The sequence below is a fragment of the Diabrotica virgifera genome, chromosome 5, assembly GCF_917563875.1.
Source record: "Diabrotica virgifera virgifera chromosome 5, PGI_DIABVI_V3a".
Classification (NCBI taxonomy): Eukaryota; Metazoa; Arthropoda; class Insecta; order Coleoptera; family Chrysomelidae; genus Diabrotica; species Diabrotica virgifera.
In genome coordinates, this window is record NC_065447.1 from 212,432,783 (window position 1) to 212,449,445 (window position 16,663).

The 16,663-nt window shown below is 33.8% G+C and overlaps 1 protein-coding gene across 1 annotated transcript in view; it reads left to right on the top strand.

Annotated features, from left to right (window-relative positions):
• The first annotated feature begins 627 nt into the window (after positions 1–627).
• LOC126884610 (chymotrypsin-2-like) overlaps positions 628–16,663 on the top strand; it is a 42,625-nt gene continuing 26,589 nt past the window's right edge. The window contains exons 1-4 of the mRNA XM_050650614.1: positions 628–697; positions 7,666–7,721; positions 9,471–9,568; positions 9,629–9,770. Of these exons, the coding sequence (XP_050506571.1) occupies positions 649–697; positions 7,666–7,721; positions 9,471–9,568; positions 9,629–9,770 (345 nt within the window). The 5' untranslated portion in view covers positions 628–648. The remainder of the gene's footprint in view (positions 698–7,665; positions 7,722–9,470; positions 9,569–9,628; positions 9,771–16,663) is intronic.

Sequence of the window (16,663 nt, forward strand, 5' to 3'; positions counted from 1 at the left end):
TGTGTCCATTTTGCGAGGTTCAACCTCTGTTTCCTACACTATATATTCTATCGTTTGATCACCATGTCGCCTTGTGGTTCTATTTTCTAACAAATTGAGTGCTTTTGATGACTAAGTTGCAGCCTGTTGCAAAATCGATCAATCATGATCCATTGTCATTTGTAACGTCATGTAGACTGTCTTCCTGCCACCGGTGTTACGTACTCTTCTGTGCCTACTTTTGCGTTTATATCCCTTAATATTATTTTGATATTATGGTTAGAAGTTTCTGTGTACATTTGATTTAGAGAGTAATAGATTTAATTTTATCATCCTCTGATGCTTTTGTTCAAAGCATTTCAAAACACTAATTATTGTTCAAAGTGTAGATATTTTTTAAAAAGGGCTGAGCAATTGTGTATTAATTTTATCCAAGAGTTTTATGTACTTTGTATTCTAGAATCGTAAAGTGTAATCAAACTTAAAAATTGGGCTAACATATCTAACAAATTTAAATTTATATCATGTTTTATACAATTTAAAACAGGGTTGGTGATAAGGATGGGACGATTTAAATTCTAAAAACGTTCAAGACGTAATATATAAGTAGGTATGCTAAAAGCTTTAGAGTCGACTTTATGATTTAAGTGTTACAGTTTTAAAGTTAATATGTTGCCTACAATCGTTTTTGTGTGTTCGATATTAGCTTCAGTTTCTGGTAAAGTGCAATGTACTTATTCCTTACCTTTAAGTATCTTTTCAGTTTCTTCTTCTTGTTCTTCCACTTTATAGGCAATTATGCTTGTTCATTGACGGATTGATACCTCTATGGAAGGTTATCACTCCATCTTTTGCGCGCTCGGCCCATACTTCTTCTACCGATTGGTGATTTATCTCTTGATATTTTGACCACACGTGTCTCTCCCATTCTTCTTCTCCTTCTTCTTCTTCAGGTGCCATTTCCGTTACGGAGGTTGGCAATCATCATAGCTATTTTAATTTTTGAGGCAGTAGCTCTAAATAGTTGTTTTGAGCTGCATCCAAACCATTCTCTCAGGTTCTTCAACCATGAAATTCGTCTTCTTCCGATGCTTCTTCTGCCATCTATCTTTCCTTGCATTATGAGTAGTAGGATGCCATACTTCTCGCCCCGCATCACATGTCCGAGATACTGTAGCTTTCTTTCTTTAATTGTAATTTCGACTTCCTTCTCTTTACCTATTCTTCTCAGTACTTCATTGTTCGTAACTCTATCTACCCAGGAAACCCTCATAATTCTTCCATAGCTCCACATTTCAAAGGCGTTAAGTCGTCTCATTGTCTCTACATTTAACGTCCATGATTTCACTCCATAATATAGTACACTGTATACGTAACATTTTGTTAAGCGTACTTTAAGAGCTACTGTTAAATCTTTGCTACATAGGACCTTTTTCATTTTCATAAAATTAGAACGTGCTGTGCCCATTCTGCTTATGTGGTTATTTCATTTTTTTCCATTTAGTGTCCATTCGTTTATCGGCATCTATTCAATTCGGCATCTTTGCAGCCGAGCCAGGTGAGCAGAGGCGTAGCTACCGCTGTATCAGCCGTGTCAATGATACGGGATCCCCGACATTCAGGGGCCCAACATGTCGATATAAAATTCCATTTAAAAAAATTGAACAATTATTTCACTATTAACACATTGTATATTGTTTGGTTATCGACATTCTCGTGTAATGGATTCTTTATCTATCTATAAATTATATTTATCTATTTTATATTCTCTGCCGCTCGCCGTTATTCCATAACAACAGAGATTTTTTTGTTTTCAAGCTACCTTTCACTGCACATTCACCGTTGGCTGTGTGTGAGACATTGTATAATGTATAATGCCAAATTGCAATTTTTTTAATCGCTTTACCTTTGAATATTTGTAACAGCGTGTATTGTTTGGGTATATTTTCGTGTAATCTGTTCTTTATCTATAAATTGTATTTAGATATATGTACTTGCCGTCCGCTCGCCGTTATACCATAAGAACAGTTACTTCTCTGTGTAAGCTCATTTTCAATGTACATTCATCCTTGGTTTGAAAAAACTGAATCTGTTTTCAAACAATGAGTCTCAACAATTCAAATCTATTTTTCGTAGAATTTACTAGGTTTATTATTATTAATATCTATATTTGGATGTTATATGCAGAACTTATTACATAGTTCCTAAGGTTGTATTATGTAATTTGCAATTTATTTAAATTTTGCAATATATTGTTTTGTTTTATTTTATTATCTTTTATTTTGTAATAATATTGACGATTTATGTAATTTCATGTCCGTCCATGGTTAAGAACCTCATAATCTGGTTCAACACAACATCTGTGCAGCTTTTCCGCTTTGCTGCAGATAAGGTGAAGATTGCCATGATGATCGCCAACATTCGTCACGGATAGGCACATCAAGAAGAAGAAGATGTAATTTCAGAAAACTGTATTTGTTGTTGTTTTTTCCCACTCTTTGTAAGCTGTGTCCATAAAATTGTAAAATTTTCTGTGACAACAAAGCATATTCCCATTCTATTCTATACAAGCGTTTTTGCTTCTTTTGTTGAACATTTTTTAGCACCATTCCATATCAGTCGTGGAAAAGGGTCCCGCGACAAACTTTGATATGGGGCCCCTGTGGGGCTAGCTACACCACTGCAGGTGAGGGACTTGCCTTTTAAGAGACTTGTGGCTTTCTGTGAGATCATAAGGTTTCTGGGGGACTAGCATGGGAGCCCGGTGCAGCCTGGGCCCCAGAAACGCCAAAGACCAGGTTCTTATGGACCTGGTCCGTAAGATAGGGGTGATACAATGGGCCCGCCGTAGGAGGTCTACGTGTCTAAAGGGCTCACAAGTGGGCCTGGCACCGATGTACCGTAACAATAATCGTTCATATACTGTACGTTACATTGCCTTCTAATGAATTTCTTTTCCATCTAAACTGACTTCTTGCAATCGTTCTAATAGTAGATCGTGTCTTACTCGAAGTCTATGAAGCATAAAAATTGGTGTTCATTAAAATCATCAGCATCGTTATTAAAATAACCAAAACTCAGTGCCGGTTTAACCTAACTTCGGGCCCTGAGCGCTAGAGGTTTAGGGGCCCCATTCATTGCTATTCGTTTTCAGTTTCCTAACAAGAAAACACATGCATTAACTATAAAGGTTTATTGTAAAATCCATAAAATCATTTTTTTTAAACAGGCAAGACGAATAGCCAACGTAAAAAATAATCCCGGGGCGGCGTAGCTCAGGCGGTAGTATGCTTGACTCGCGTGCTGGTAGGCCGGGGTTCAAATGGCAGCGTTGGCAAGAACAACTAGACATTTTTAAAATGTCTATAGGCCCCAGGTCGACTCATCCTGAATAAAATGAGTACCATGGGTAAAACCAGGGGTAATAATAGACGGTTGAAGCGTAGCACTGGCCCTGTTACTTTCCTTGTACAACGTAGGCCCTAGATATAGCAGACTACCCTGCTATAATCCCAAAAGCGCGTCAGCGGTATAAAACGGGAGACTATTATTATAAAAAATATTCCAAAAAATACATTTGAAAACATAAATCAAAAACAGAAAGTTTCACAAAACAACACTGACAACACATGACAAACATAAAACATATTCTAAAAAATACATAAAGACAAAAATTAGATTTTTTTCTTGACTTTGGCATTCGCAAACTGCTAGTTATTTTCCTAACAAGTTCAGAAAGTCATTCTTTTCCGCACGCGACTGCAGTTTGCCGAACGACGCGAAGCGGGAGTTCGGCAAGCAGTCGAGTGCGGAAAAGAGACTTTCTGCAAGAGTTAGAAACAATATTTTTTCTAAGAGTCTTTAAAAAATTACCAAATCTTAATCAATTAATTTAATTAATATGAAAATACATACATAAATAATTAATTCTTTGACAAGGTTGTCAAAACCAAACTTTCAATATAATTAGTTAGCATGACGACGATCTTGGTTTCCATGACAATGATTCAAAACGACTGTCATAGAAAAAAGTGTTGTCTGATTTGGTAGAATGCGATCTTACCCTTCAAAAAATATGTCACGTATTTCAGCACCTGGGAAATTGGAAGGATACTACAAATCTGGCCTCCACATAAGTGGTCTGTAGCTTCGACATGATAGGTGTGAAATTTTAAACGTTCTTGCTGTTGATTGGATAGGAAGGGTAGCGTTATCTAGCCTCCACGCTAGGTACACCATAGCCTCCATACGGTACTTCCAATATTTAATATTATTTTATTAAAGTGGCCAATAAAGGTAAAACACAAACAACTTTTGTTTCTTAATTATTTATTTATACAATAATGTGACATTTTACATAGAAATATTAGTATTTAATTTCGATTAAATATATGTTTACTTGTTGAATTTATCGGCTGCACACAACAGCTGATCGGCCATTAGACCCAACAACAAAACGCGAAATAAAATGTGTATTTTAAAACTGTTGGATAAACAGTACCTACAATCAGAAAAACTTACCTTTAAAAAGGTACTCGATTATGAAATAACAAAAATATCAAAAAACACGACTGAATATCAGCTTTTTATGGTGGCACAAACACAAACACCAAACACATCACATCATAACCGACCATATAAAATAAGTGAACGACAACGAACGAACGAACACGAACACAGATTACAGATTCACAGATAGCGCACGATTTGTCAAAAGTCATGTTCCACCAATCACAATGCCGACATCAGCGCCTCTGACTAAACGGAAGGAAAATAAATACGATTACATGTTTTTTATTAGAGTTAGCGGGGCATGACGACTGTTATTGTCTACCGATTTAACTTTCGAATATTATGTCAAAATAATTTTATTTCATCGAATTGTCGCGTTAATTTCATTAAAACAGGAACACAATAAGATATATTTGAAATAAATTAGTAAATAATATCTAAATATTAGTTTATTGCATGTATTAATAATTACTTTAAAGCCATATTAACATATCTAAATTAACACGCATGCGGAAAAGTAAAAACCGCGCGCGGAACAGTAACACGCGTGCGGAAAAGTAACACACGTGCGGAAAAGTGAAACTTTCTTAACTAAAATGCGTGCGCGAAAGTAGACATTTTTGCACGCTCGTAGAAAAATATTATTACAATTCAGTTTCTTCAGTTCTTCATTCTCTATATACAATAGTGATAATGCGTCTAGGTTTTCTTGACCCAAATTTGACCTAAAAATGTTTTTATTCTTTTTAAAGCCGAAAAAGACCGCTCGCCTGACGCATTAGAAATTAGTATCGTCAAATAAATTTGCAGTTAAAATATTGGGAAAAGTTGCCTTTACATCCTGGATGACATAAAATTTTTCATAAAATGTATGTTTATTTAAATTTTGGCATAATGTTACAAAATGGGTAATTCCATTATGCAAGTTCTCTTTGGTTTCATCAACATCTTTTTTATATTTCTCGCATAAAATATTAATTGAGTCTTAACTTCTTCTTTATCTAGCGTAAAATAACATCTAAAAGTTGATGTTACATCCTTGTAGCTTGTAGCATTCAATTCTCTTTGTCTTGTGAAAGATCTTGAGTAATATTATCGCATATAACATTAAATATTAATACTTCAATTCTGAATATCTCTTGCCCCTTTAAAATGATTTGACTTTCACCTGCTTCTTCGAAAAATGTTTTTATTTTCTTTATTCTTTGAAGGTCAGTTGTATACTAGATGTTTGAGATATTCTCGCCTTCGCAAAAGAAAGTTTTCGCTTCTTGTTCAATTTCGCTAAACTTATTTCTTACGTCTCCAACAAAGCTCAAAAGAGTTTTTAACGCTGCACAGTTTCTAACGTTTTGCTTGTTGCATTCACTCGTTCCAAAATTCTTGCCCAAATCAGTGTCAATAGAGCTGTCTCAAAGGTATCAATTTTATTGTACAGTGCCTTGGCTTCACTTCTATCTGCTGATTTTTCATCTCTATTATTGTTTAACTGGAATATGTTTGATGGATCCGTAGTTTTAAAATAATGCATTTACAGCGTCAAATCGGGCGGACCATCTAGTTTCAATTAATCTTTTTACACAACATTTGCCGCGTTCTTTCAGTAAATTCCATCTTTGAGGAGAAGCCGAAAAGAACAGTTCTGAAATAACTAGTTGCTTCCAAGCTGGATTCACATACAAAATTCACTACAATTCGAGACATGTTTCTGAAAACTTTCTGTAGTTTTTGGAAAAGGGCCCCGCCACAAACATTAACACGGGGCCCCTGTGGGGATAGGCTACGCGACTGTGTATAGGCGTGAAGAGATGTAACAATAGAACTTAGACGTTTGCAGTGTATACGCTCTGAGCTTCGCTGGTGTCGCTCCTAGCGGTTTACTAATTCAACTTTCACCGGTAATTTTTAAATTTATTATTTAATTGTTATCGCTTAATATTTACAACGCAAAAAAGTAATTAAATTTTAATCGATTTTTTTAAGATTTTGCTAATCATTTTGACGTTCTATTGATAAAATATGAATTTCTTACTTCGGATACTTTCAAAATTATCGTGTAGATGGCGCCAAGATTAATAGATTACATATTACGCAACGTTAAAAAAACTTAAATTCAGTATTTAAAACGTAAGTATATTTAAGGTAAAAATATATACCACAGCTTTGACCAACTAATATTTTTTATAATTAATGTTTTTAATTTTAATTTTAAATTAGTCACTTTGCCATTTATGTCAAATTTCCGGTAAAGGTTTACAGACTTGTCACTATTGGCGCTCGCGAATTTGTAAATATCTGCTCTACGTACGAGCTCACAGCGTATTGGCCTATCTGCATATGAGATTATTTTCGGAACATATGTATTTAGCGACTTTACTTTTTTATAATTAAAAGGAACGGGCCCTTGGGCGTCCGCCCCATGCGCCCAGTGGATAAACCGGCAGTGCCAAAACTTTACTTATTTTACAAAATGTTGAATCTAAACAATATGAGACTTATATTACATTTAAAGTACGTAAGCAACTGATTACATTTTCGTTTTTTTGTGTTATTTCTGGCCGCCAGTAGAATATTGTCAATTCCAATTTCAGGGCGTTTTTCAAACATTAAAAATGCATCACAGAAGATATCAATGTCTTCTAAAAGTAGTGCCTTTTATAATGTTCAGAATTTTCCCTTTGAAGCAACTTTGCAAATTCAAATTCTTCTCATTTCATGCCCGTCTTTTCGACACCCTCCGATTCTTGCCAATATTTAATTACATAGGGTAGTCTGTTTCTGATGTTAAAAACTGTTTTCTCAAAACTATTACTACTACTACTAAGTGTCAGTTTATAACGTTCTCCGCCCTTTAGGCATATATCTCCGAACATATGTTGTTTTGTTGTTTTTGAAAACGGCCAATATCACATTCTAGTTTAGATTCTGGTCTCGATTTTTAAATGTACTTAGTTTGTATCGCTCTAGACTGAAAATTCCATTGCGTTTGCGATGTTTTTTAAGTTCGTTTGTTCGTCACTTGCTCTACTTAATGCTATTGTTCTGTTCGGAGAATTAGAAAGAATTGCGGATGCGCCGCCTCTATGTGACCAAAAATGTGTATATTCAATTAATAACGTATAATTTGAGTTTTGTTAACTGGATTCAATTGAAGTAAACACAATTCTATTTCAGCTGATAGTCGAGTTGTGATGGGATCTGATGCTGAAGAAGGAGAATTTCCATATGCTGTAAGTAACATAGTTAATATAGGTAGGGGAGAATAGTACACAGTCAAACAAAAAAAAAAAAAAGGTTTTGAGTTAAAAAAATTTATTTTTGAATTAAAAGGAAAATTTTCAAAGAAGTATGTTACACTAACTCTTTTTTAACATTCTAAGAACGAAATTTGCTAAAAATTCACATGAAAAAAGATAAAACTTAAAGAAAAAATAGTGAAAATTGTTTCACTGTGTACCAGAATCGGTACACAGTGAAACATATTTAGTGTCTTAAGAATACGTTTTGACCACGTAAAACTCTTATCGAACATCTAACGATCCAAAGTCAATATTATTAAATATGTAATAACCAGATTACCTACCTATTGCATTTTTTGAGCACGTATCGTCGTAAAGTTAGAGAATAATAATTTTCCTCTAATACCAACTTTGTGGCATCAGCCATTACATATGCAGGAGTTTGCTTTCTCACCATCTGAAATAGCAAAATATCAAATTGTTGGTAATAATTTATAATATTACGGTACACAATGAAACGCGTATCACTGTGTACCACATAACACAGTTTCACTGTGTACCAATAACCTAATCACACAATAAAATTTAAAACTGCTATACGAGTCGTTATCTGACAAATTGGGTTTTAGGTTATATTATTACATAGGTAAAATGCCATTTTAATAGTAAGAATGCTTGAAATCGGCTGTTAATAAATAAAAAATACATGTCAACTACTGTTATTAAGTTACTACATAAGTTTACGCAACATAAAATCCAATTACTATTCGCAAAACTTATTCCAAGCACGCGAACGCTCACAACTCACAACAACATTCGACTCTACTGGGCAACTGTAGATTTCACAAATGCGCTTTACGAGTGCGCCAAATTTAAAAATAAATTTCAGTGTTTCACTGTGAACCATGTATCACTGTGTACCACTTTCCCCTACCTAATGGAAATTTTATATTGCCATTTAAGTACCTACACTAAAGAGATGATAGAGGAAGCCTTTTTAAAATCCACTTTATTTTCGTTGTTTCCTTAAGAGGAAACAGTAGCGATCAACAGGTAGCAAAAACGCGTTCCAAGATTGCGGCCGTAATTTTGAATATTTTTTCGAGATATTTGGCACACGTATTCGTAATATAATAAAGAATGGCGGTACAGAGCCCAACTTGAAAAATATATTAATATGTGGAAATTACTCTGTAATTAAATACAATATTAAAAAAACGAGCCTGTACCGCCATTAAGAAGAACAAAAAATACACTTTCTTCAAATAAACTTTTTTAACCGATGCCTAGATTTTGTGTCATTTTGGAACTACTAAAATTTTTTATTTCATTAGTAGTTCCAAAATGACACAAAATCTAGGCATCGGATAAAAAAGTTTATTTGAAGAAAGTGTATTTTTTTGTTCTTTTTAATGGAGGTACAGGCTCGTTTTTTTAATATTATATTTAATTACCGAGTAATTTCCACATATTAATATATTTTTCAAATTGGGCTCTGTACCGCCATTCTTTATTATATTACGAATACGTGTGCCAAATATCTCGAAAAAATATTCAAAATTACAGCCGCAATCTTGGAACGCGTTTTCGCTACCTGTTGATCGCTACTGTTTCACCTTAATAAAAAAAATTTCTACCATTGAAACCATTGATCAACCATCTATCATCAATAAATGAAATATGTACAACAAATTTCACATCCTGTATCCTACCCTTTACTTAATTTTATCAATTACGTAGGTTTCTTTAAGAAGACAAGGAAGTCACACCTGCGGAGCAACCATCCTTAACGAAAAATATGTCCTAACTGCTGCCCATTGTGTTTGTAGCGATCAAGAGTAAGTAATTATATTAGTTAATTCATATTTAAACAGTTCAACAATAAAAACTTTTTGTAGGCCTAAAAACAGCTCCTTATATTCCATTCAATACGACTTATTGACTATTACAAAAGAACCTGTAAATACCATACCAGTTAAAAAAATCAATTGTCATCAGTTTAGTTCCGAAAAGCTTATATTTGATTCGGCAGTACTAGAGGTAAGTTAATATATTGTATTATCTGTATTTTTCTCTCTTTGTCTTCTTGTATCGTCTTCTAAGGAAGGTTAGCGATCACTTCTTTAAACGCTTGTCCATCTTTTGCAACGGAAATATCTGTTCAACACTGAGGTTAGTCCAATCCCTGATATTCCTCAGCCAAGAGGTAAGAATACTTCAGGTAAGTTTGTTTTTCTCTCTACCTGTTAAAATTATCCGAATTCTCTTATTTTTTCTCTTAAATATTAAGCTTTTGATCTCTGACCTTGTCAAATGCCATTTCGAAGTCGACAAAGCATCAAATAAGTCAACATTAATCATTAATACATAATAGTGGACCAGTAGTCCTGTCGCCAGGGGGTACAACGGCCTCCTTAATTCAGATGGACTTACCCAAGTTTTTTTTATGTATTTTGACCCGTAGAACACGAATTTTTTGGGTAACAGTTGATCCGGATGTCGATAAGATTGTTATAAACAAAGAACTTGAGGAAATACATAACAGCGATTTTTCTCAAAACAAAACATTTTTTTGTATTTTTTGGGTGATTCTCAGCAAAAAAGGGTCTATTTCGTAGGATGCATAGTTTTCGAGATAAACGCGGTTGAACTTTCAAAAAATCGAAAAAGTGCAATTTTTGAACCCGAATAACTTTTGATTAAAAAATAAAATAACAATTCTGCTTACTGTATTTGAAAGTTCAAGTCAAATTTTCTCGGTTTTGATTATTGGCACTGCTAAAAATTAAGTTTTTATTTGTTAAACAAGGCCATAAATACATAGTGTTTCCCGTGCCCAATGCATGCGTTTTAATGTACGTAATCTACGTAGAAAATGCTGTATGCGCGCCTACTCGTTCGATTTCAAATGAGAAATGCATTGAAAACATCATTCAATTACTATGTGTTTAGAGCTTTGTTTAACAATAAAAAATTAATTTTTAGCAATGAAAGTAATCAAAACCGATAGAATTTGACTTGATCTTTCAAATGCGGTAAGCAGAATTGCTATTTTATTTTTCAATCAAAAGTTATTCGGGTTCAAAAATTGCAATTTTTCGATTTTTTGAAAGTTCAACCGCGTTTATGTCGAAAACTATGCATCCTACGAAAAAACTTGTAAAAACATTTTTTGCTTAGAATGATCCAAAAAATACAAAAGAATGTTTTGTTTTGCGAAAAATTGCTGTTATGTGATTCCTCAAGTTCTTTGTTTATAACAATCTTATCGACATCCGGATCGACTGTTACCCAAAAAATTCGTATTCTACGGGTCAAAATACATAAAAATAGCTTGGGTAAGTCCATCTGAATTAAGGAGGCCGTTGTACCCCCACTGGCGACATGACTACAGGAACTGAATAATAAAATAGCCCGCACACTTACCAAGACCGTTTTTATTCTTTGCAATTCTAACTCCAGATGGTGTAAATATTATTTTATACGGGATTAAACCACAATTAACTGTAATGAGAATTGCATTTGTTTTGACGTTTCAATTTTTAATTCGGAAATTGTTTACACAAATTCTAAAATAAAATTTCATTAATTTCCAATACGGAAATTATAATCGATTGTGATTTACTTCCTTATAAAATACCTAATATTTAACTTAAACCGTTTCAGCACCTTTTTAGGTGGATTTCAGGATCTGTTGCGCTTTACATTTTTTTGTTTATCATCATCATCATCATCATCATCATCATCATTGGCTCTACAACCGTTGGTGGGTCTTGGCCTGTTCTAGAATCGGCTTCCATTCCTTCCTGTCCTTCGCCTTGGGTTTCCAATTTTGTACTCTTAATACTCGTAAGTCGTGTTCCACCTGGTTCTTAAATCGTGCTCTGGGCCTGCCTCTTCTCCTCACTCCATCCGGTCTTTGGTTATAAATGTGTTTCGACGGCTTCGTCTTATTCATTCTCTCTAAGGGGCCTGGCCACCGCAGCCTGTTTATTTTGATATACCTACCAATACTAGGTTCACTATAAAGTCGGTAAAGCTCAAAATTATAGCGCCTGCGCCATAATCCATTTTCCTGCACGCCTTTATAAATATGTCTGCGGATTTTACGTTCAAAACAGCCTAACCGTTCTTCATCACTTTTTGTTATCGTCCACGTTTCTGACACGTAAGTGAGGACGGGCTTGATTAGAGTTATGTATTTTAATATTTTCGTTCTTTTTGTGACTATGTTTGATGTTAAAAGTTTTTTTAACACTAGAAGCACCAGAGCGGTCGTTTTAACTGCTTTCTATTTTGACCCTATAGTCCATTCTTTCACGGTTTTTGCTCTAAATTTTAAAAAACTGCTTGGATTGACATGAAATTTGGCATGCGTATAGCTTACATGTCAAAGAAAAAAAGTGATATTGTGCCGATGTGTGCTTTTGCCCTGGGGGTGACTTTCACCCCCTCTTGGGGGTGAAAAAATATATGTCCAAAATAAGTCCGGAAATGGGTAAACTGACTAATTTTAAGTAACTTTTGTTCTATAGAGCTTTTTTGCCAAGTCCACACTTTTCGAGTTATTTGCGAGTGAATATGTTCTTTTTCAATAAAATAACCACATTTTTAGACGGTTTTTCGCAAATAACTCAAAAAGTAAGCATTTAGTCGAAAAAACGGTTAGTTGCAAAAATATAGCTTATAAAAAAGTAAAAAAAATGGTGTACGCGTGAGGTCTCTGGATCTCGTAGAACCAGAGTTATAGCAAATGAAGAATATATTCATATTCACCAAATTTCAAATAGAATATTTCGACGTGGAATATCCAAAAAATTAAGCACTTTTTGGGGAAAACCCATTAAAACTTTTTTAAAGTGTTTTAAAAAATCTTTATTTCTGTTTTTACAAATAGTTCCTAGCATTAAATTTAAGCAAGTTACGCTCAAAATAAAGTTGGTCCCGTTTGTTTTTGCAAAAAAAATCTGAAAGACCAACCCCTAATTAGTAACTTAAATGAAATTAATCGTTACCGCTCCACAAATTATTTTACTTATGTTGTGTTTATATGATCTGTAAGTTTCATCGATTCAAAGTGCTTATTTAAAAAAAAAATTGGTTTCAAATTAAAATTTTTAAAAATTTAAATTTTGAAAAATATGCTTTTTTCAAAAAAAAAACTTAAAAATTGTTAGAGACGCCAAAAATCTCGAAAAACAAAAAAGTCAGATTTGCTTTTCTGAATATCATGTATTTTTTGTTTTTCTGTTAGACAAAAATTGATTAAGATTTGGTGTTTCTAAATTTGCATACATTCGTGATCAGTGACTCTTTCAACCCCTTTTAACTACAGCCCTTTCAATAATAAGGACTTTGAACCGATGAAACTTACAGATCATATAAACAATATATACACGAGTCAAGAAACTTGTGAAGTCGTAACGATTAAGTTCATTTAAGATACTAATTAGGGGGTGATTTTCTCGATTTTTTTACCAAATCCAAAAGGGACTAACTTTATTTTGAGCGTAACTTGTTTAATTTTGATGCTAGAAATTTTTTTCATAAAATACAAATGAAGCTTTTTTTAAACACTTTAAATAAGTTGTAATGAGTTTTCCCCGAAATGTGCTTCATTTTTGGTTATTTCACGTTAAAGTATTCCATTTGGAATTTGACGAATATGAACCTATTTTTCATTAGCTATAACTCTGCTTCTACTAGGTGTAGAGACGTGATGTATACACCATTTTTTAAAAAATTTTTACAGGCTATATTTTTTATAAGAATGTTTTTTCGACAAAATACTTACTATTTGAGTTATTTGCGAAAAACCGTCTAAAAGCGTGGTTATTTTGTTGAAAAAATGAACATATTCACTGCCAAATAACTCGAAAAGTATTGACTTAGTGAAAAAACTCTATAAAACAAAAGTTACTTAAAATTATCCATTTTATCCATTTCCTGACTTTCTTTGGACGAATATTTTTTCACCCCCAAGAGGGGGTGAAAACCACCCCCAGGGCAAAAGCACATATCGGCACAATATCACTTTTTTTCTTTGACTTGTTAGCTATGTGTATGCCAAATTTAATGTCAATCCAAGCGGTTCTTTAAAATTTAGAGGTTTTGCAATATTTTACCGTTAAAGAACGGACTACTCTGTATTACTTATTTCTAGTTGTTTTAGAAAGTTTATAATTTAGGACTTTTCCTAAATCTACTTGAGCATTATAATTCCTCCTTTACAGGTACTTAGTGTAATAACTTTTTGAGATGTGTTAATATATACCTAGAATAGAAGCACCAGAGCAGTCAGTTATTTTGACTGCTTTCTATTTTTGACCCTCTGTATTACTACTTATTCATAGTTATTCTAGAAATTAAAAATTTAGGACTTTGCTACATCTATTTAAGGATTACAAGTTCTCTTTTGCAGGTAGGTACTTAGTGTAATTACTTTTTGAATATGTTGATGTCTACCTAGAAAAGATGCGGTCCTTATTACGAAGGATAAGTACCAGATCTTGGCGATGATCAACAGATAAATTTGCACTTGCGTCGGCAATATGGAACCTATTTATGGATAATTGTATATTTTGCTACACCTACAACTGGCTAAAATATATCTATCGACGAACAGCTTTTTCCCACAAAGGCAAGAAGTCACTTCACCCAGTAATGTGTGACATGTAATTAGCCGTCTGATGGGCCCATTCATGAATAAGGGAAGAAATGTCACGACACATAAAAAGTATTACGAAAGAAGGCTACCAGCAGTACTGGAACAATAAACCAAACAAGAAAGGATATTCCTCCGTCAATAAAAAACGAAAAGATGGAATTATACATATCAAAAATTTTCATACACGAAGACTTGAGCTAACCAGGCAAACCAGGTGTATCAGAGAAAAATGATCAAACATGTTTTAGGGCTAAATTCTCTATACTCAAACAATATTGAAATAGGCATATACAAAAAGCAGAAACCTAAAACCATTACCTACTACAACCATACAAAATACGGAGTAGACGTTGTAGATCAGAAGGCCATATAGTGCTCAACCAAATCAGCTTCAAGAAGATGGCCGTTGCAGGCTTTTTTTAATATCTTAGATATGGTGGGCCAGCCATTGTGTTCTGTACCGGTTGTAGTTTTGTGCCCGCGTATCAGTGTAAGTGCGCATCTCACTGGTAAACAAGCTAATGTGTGTCGTGATGCTTTGGTCACTGGACCTTACATCACTCTGTCATTGTAAAGACAAACAATTTTACTTATTGTTTTCATTGTAAAACAGATTGTAAAAAATCTTGGACGTTAATAAAAAAAAAAAATAAAAAAAAAGATATGGTAGGAAGAAATGCTTGGATTCTGTATAAGGAAGTTACTGGTTGTCAAATATCTGGGCAAACTTTCCTACTTCAGTTAGCAGAAGAATTGCGACAAGATCATCTGACTAAGGGCAGGACAACATCAACGGAAAAAAATCAGAGATACAACACGTCAATCAAATAAAAAACGTAGGCAATGCAGGAGCGTCATTTGAAATTTTGGTAGGGGGGGGCAAGCATTATAAATATACAATACATTATATATGCAAACATAACAGAAAATTGATCTATTTTTTGTAAATTTCAGTCATTTTCAGTCATTTTCAGGATCGGGGGGGGGCAAATGCCCCCCTCACCCTATCACATGATGCCCCTGAGGCAATGACACAAGCTACCATATCTCGGACATGTGATGCGGAGCGAGAAGTATGGCATCCTATGACTCATAATGCAAGGAGGGGTAGATAGCAGAAGAAGCATCGGAAGAAGACGAATTTCATGGCTGGAGAACCTGAGGGAATGGTTTGAATGCAGCTCAAAACAACTATTCAGAGCTACTGACTCAAAATTAAAATAGCTATGATGATTGCCAACCTCCGTAGCAGAGATAGCACCTGAAGAAGAAGAAGTGGAAAACTGGGAACTAAAACTAAAATAAAACATGTGAAAGTCATATACCTATGTAAAAAATTTGGGTGTAGGTCTTGTACAAACAAAATTAAAAAATTTTGTTACTACATAAATTGTGCTTAAATGTTTTATTTAAATTAACTAAATGTCTTTTGTTAGTAGGTATTAACTCAGTATAGTCCGTTCTTTAACGGTAAAATATTGCAAAACCTCTAAATTTTAAAGAACCGCTTGGATTGACATGAAATTTGGCATACACATAGCTAACAAGTCAAAGAAAAAAGTGATATTGTGCCGATATGTGCTTTTGCCCTGGGGGTGGTTTTCACCCCCCATATTCGTACAAAGAAAGTCAGGAAATGGATAAACTGGCTAATTTTAAATAACTTTTGTTCTATAGAGTTTTTTCACTAAGTCAATACTTTTCGAGTTATTTGGCAGTGAATATGTTCATTTTTTCAACAAAATAACCACGCTTTTAGACGGTTTTTCGCAAATAACTCAAATAGTAAGTATTTTGTCGAAAAGCATTCGTAGCAAAAATATAGCCTGTAAAAAATTTAAAAAAATGGTGTATATATCACGTCTCTACACCTGGTAGAAGCAGAGTTATTGCTAATGAAAAATAGGTTCATATTCGTCAAATTCCAAATGGAATACTTTAAGGTGAAATAACCAAAAATGAAGCACATTTCGGGGAAAACTCATTACAACTTATTTAAAGTTTTTAAAAAAAGCTTCATTTTTGTTTCATAAAAAAAATTTCTAGCATCAAAATTAAACAAGTTACGCTCAAAATAAAGTTAGTCCCTTTTGTTTTTAGTAAAAAAATCGAGAAAATCACCCCTAATTAGTATCTTAAATGAACTTAATCGTTACGACTTCACAAGTTTCTTAACTCGTGTATATATTGTTTATATGATCTGTAAGTTTCATCGGTTCAAAGTCCTTATTATTGAAAGGGCTGTAGTTAAAAAGTGTTGAACGAG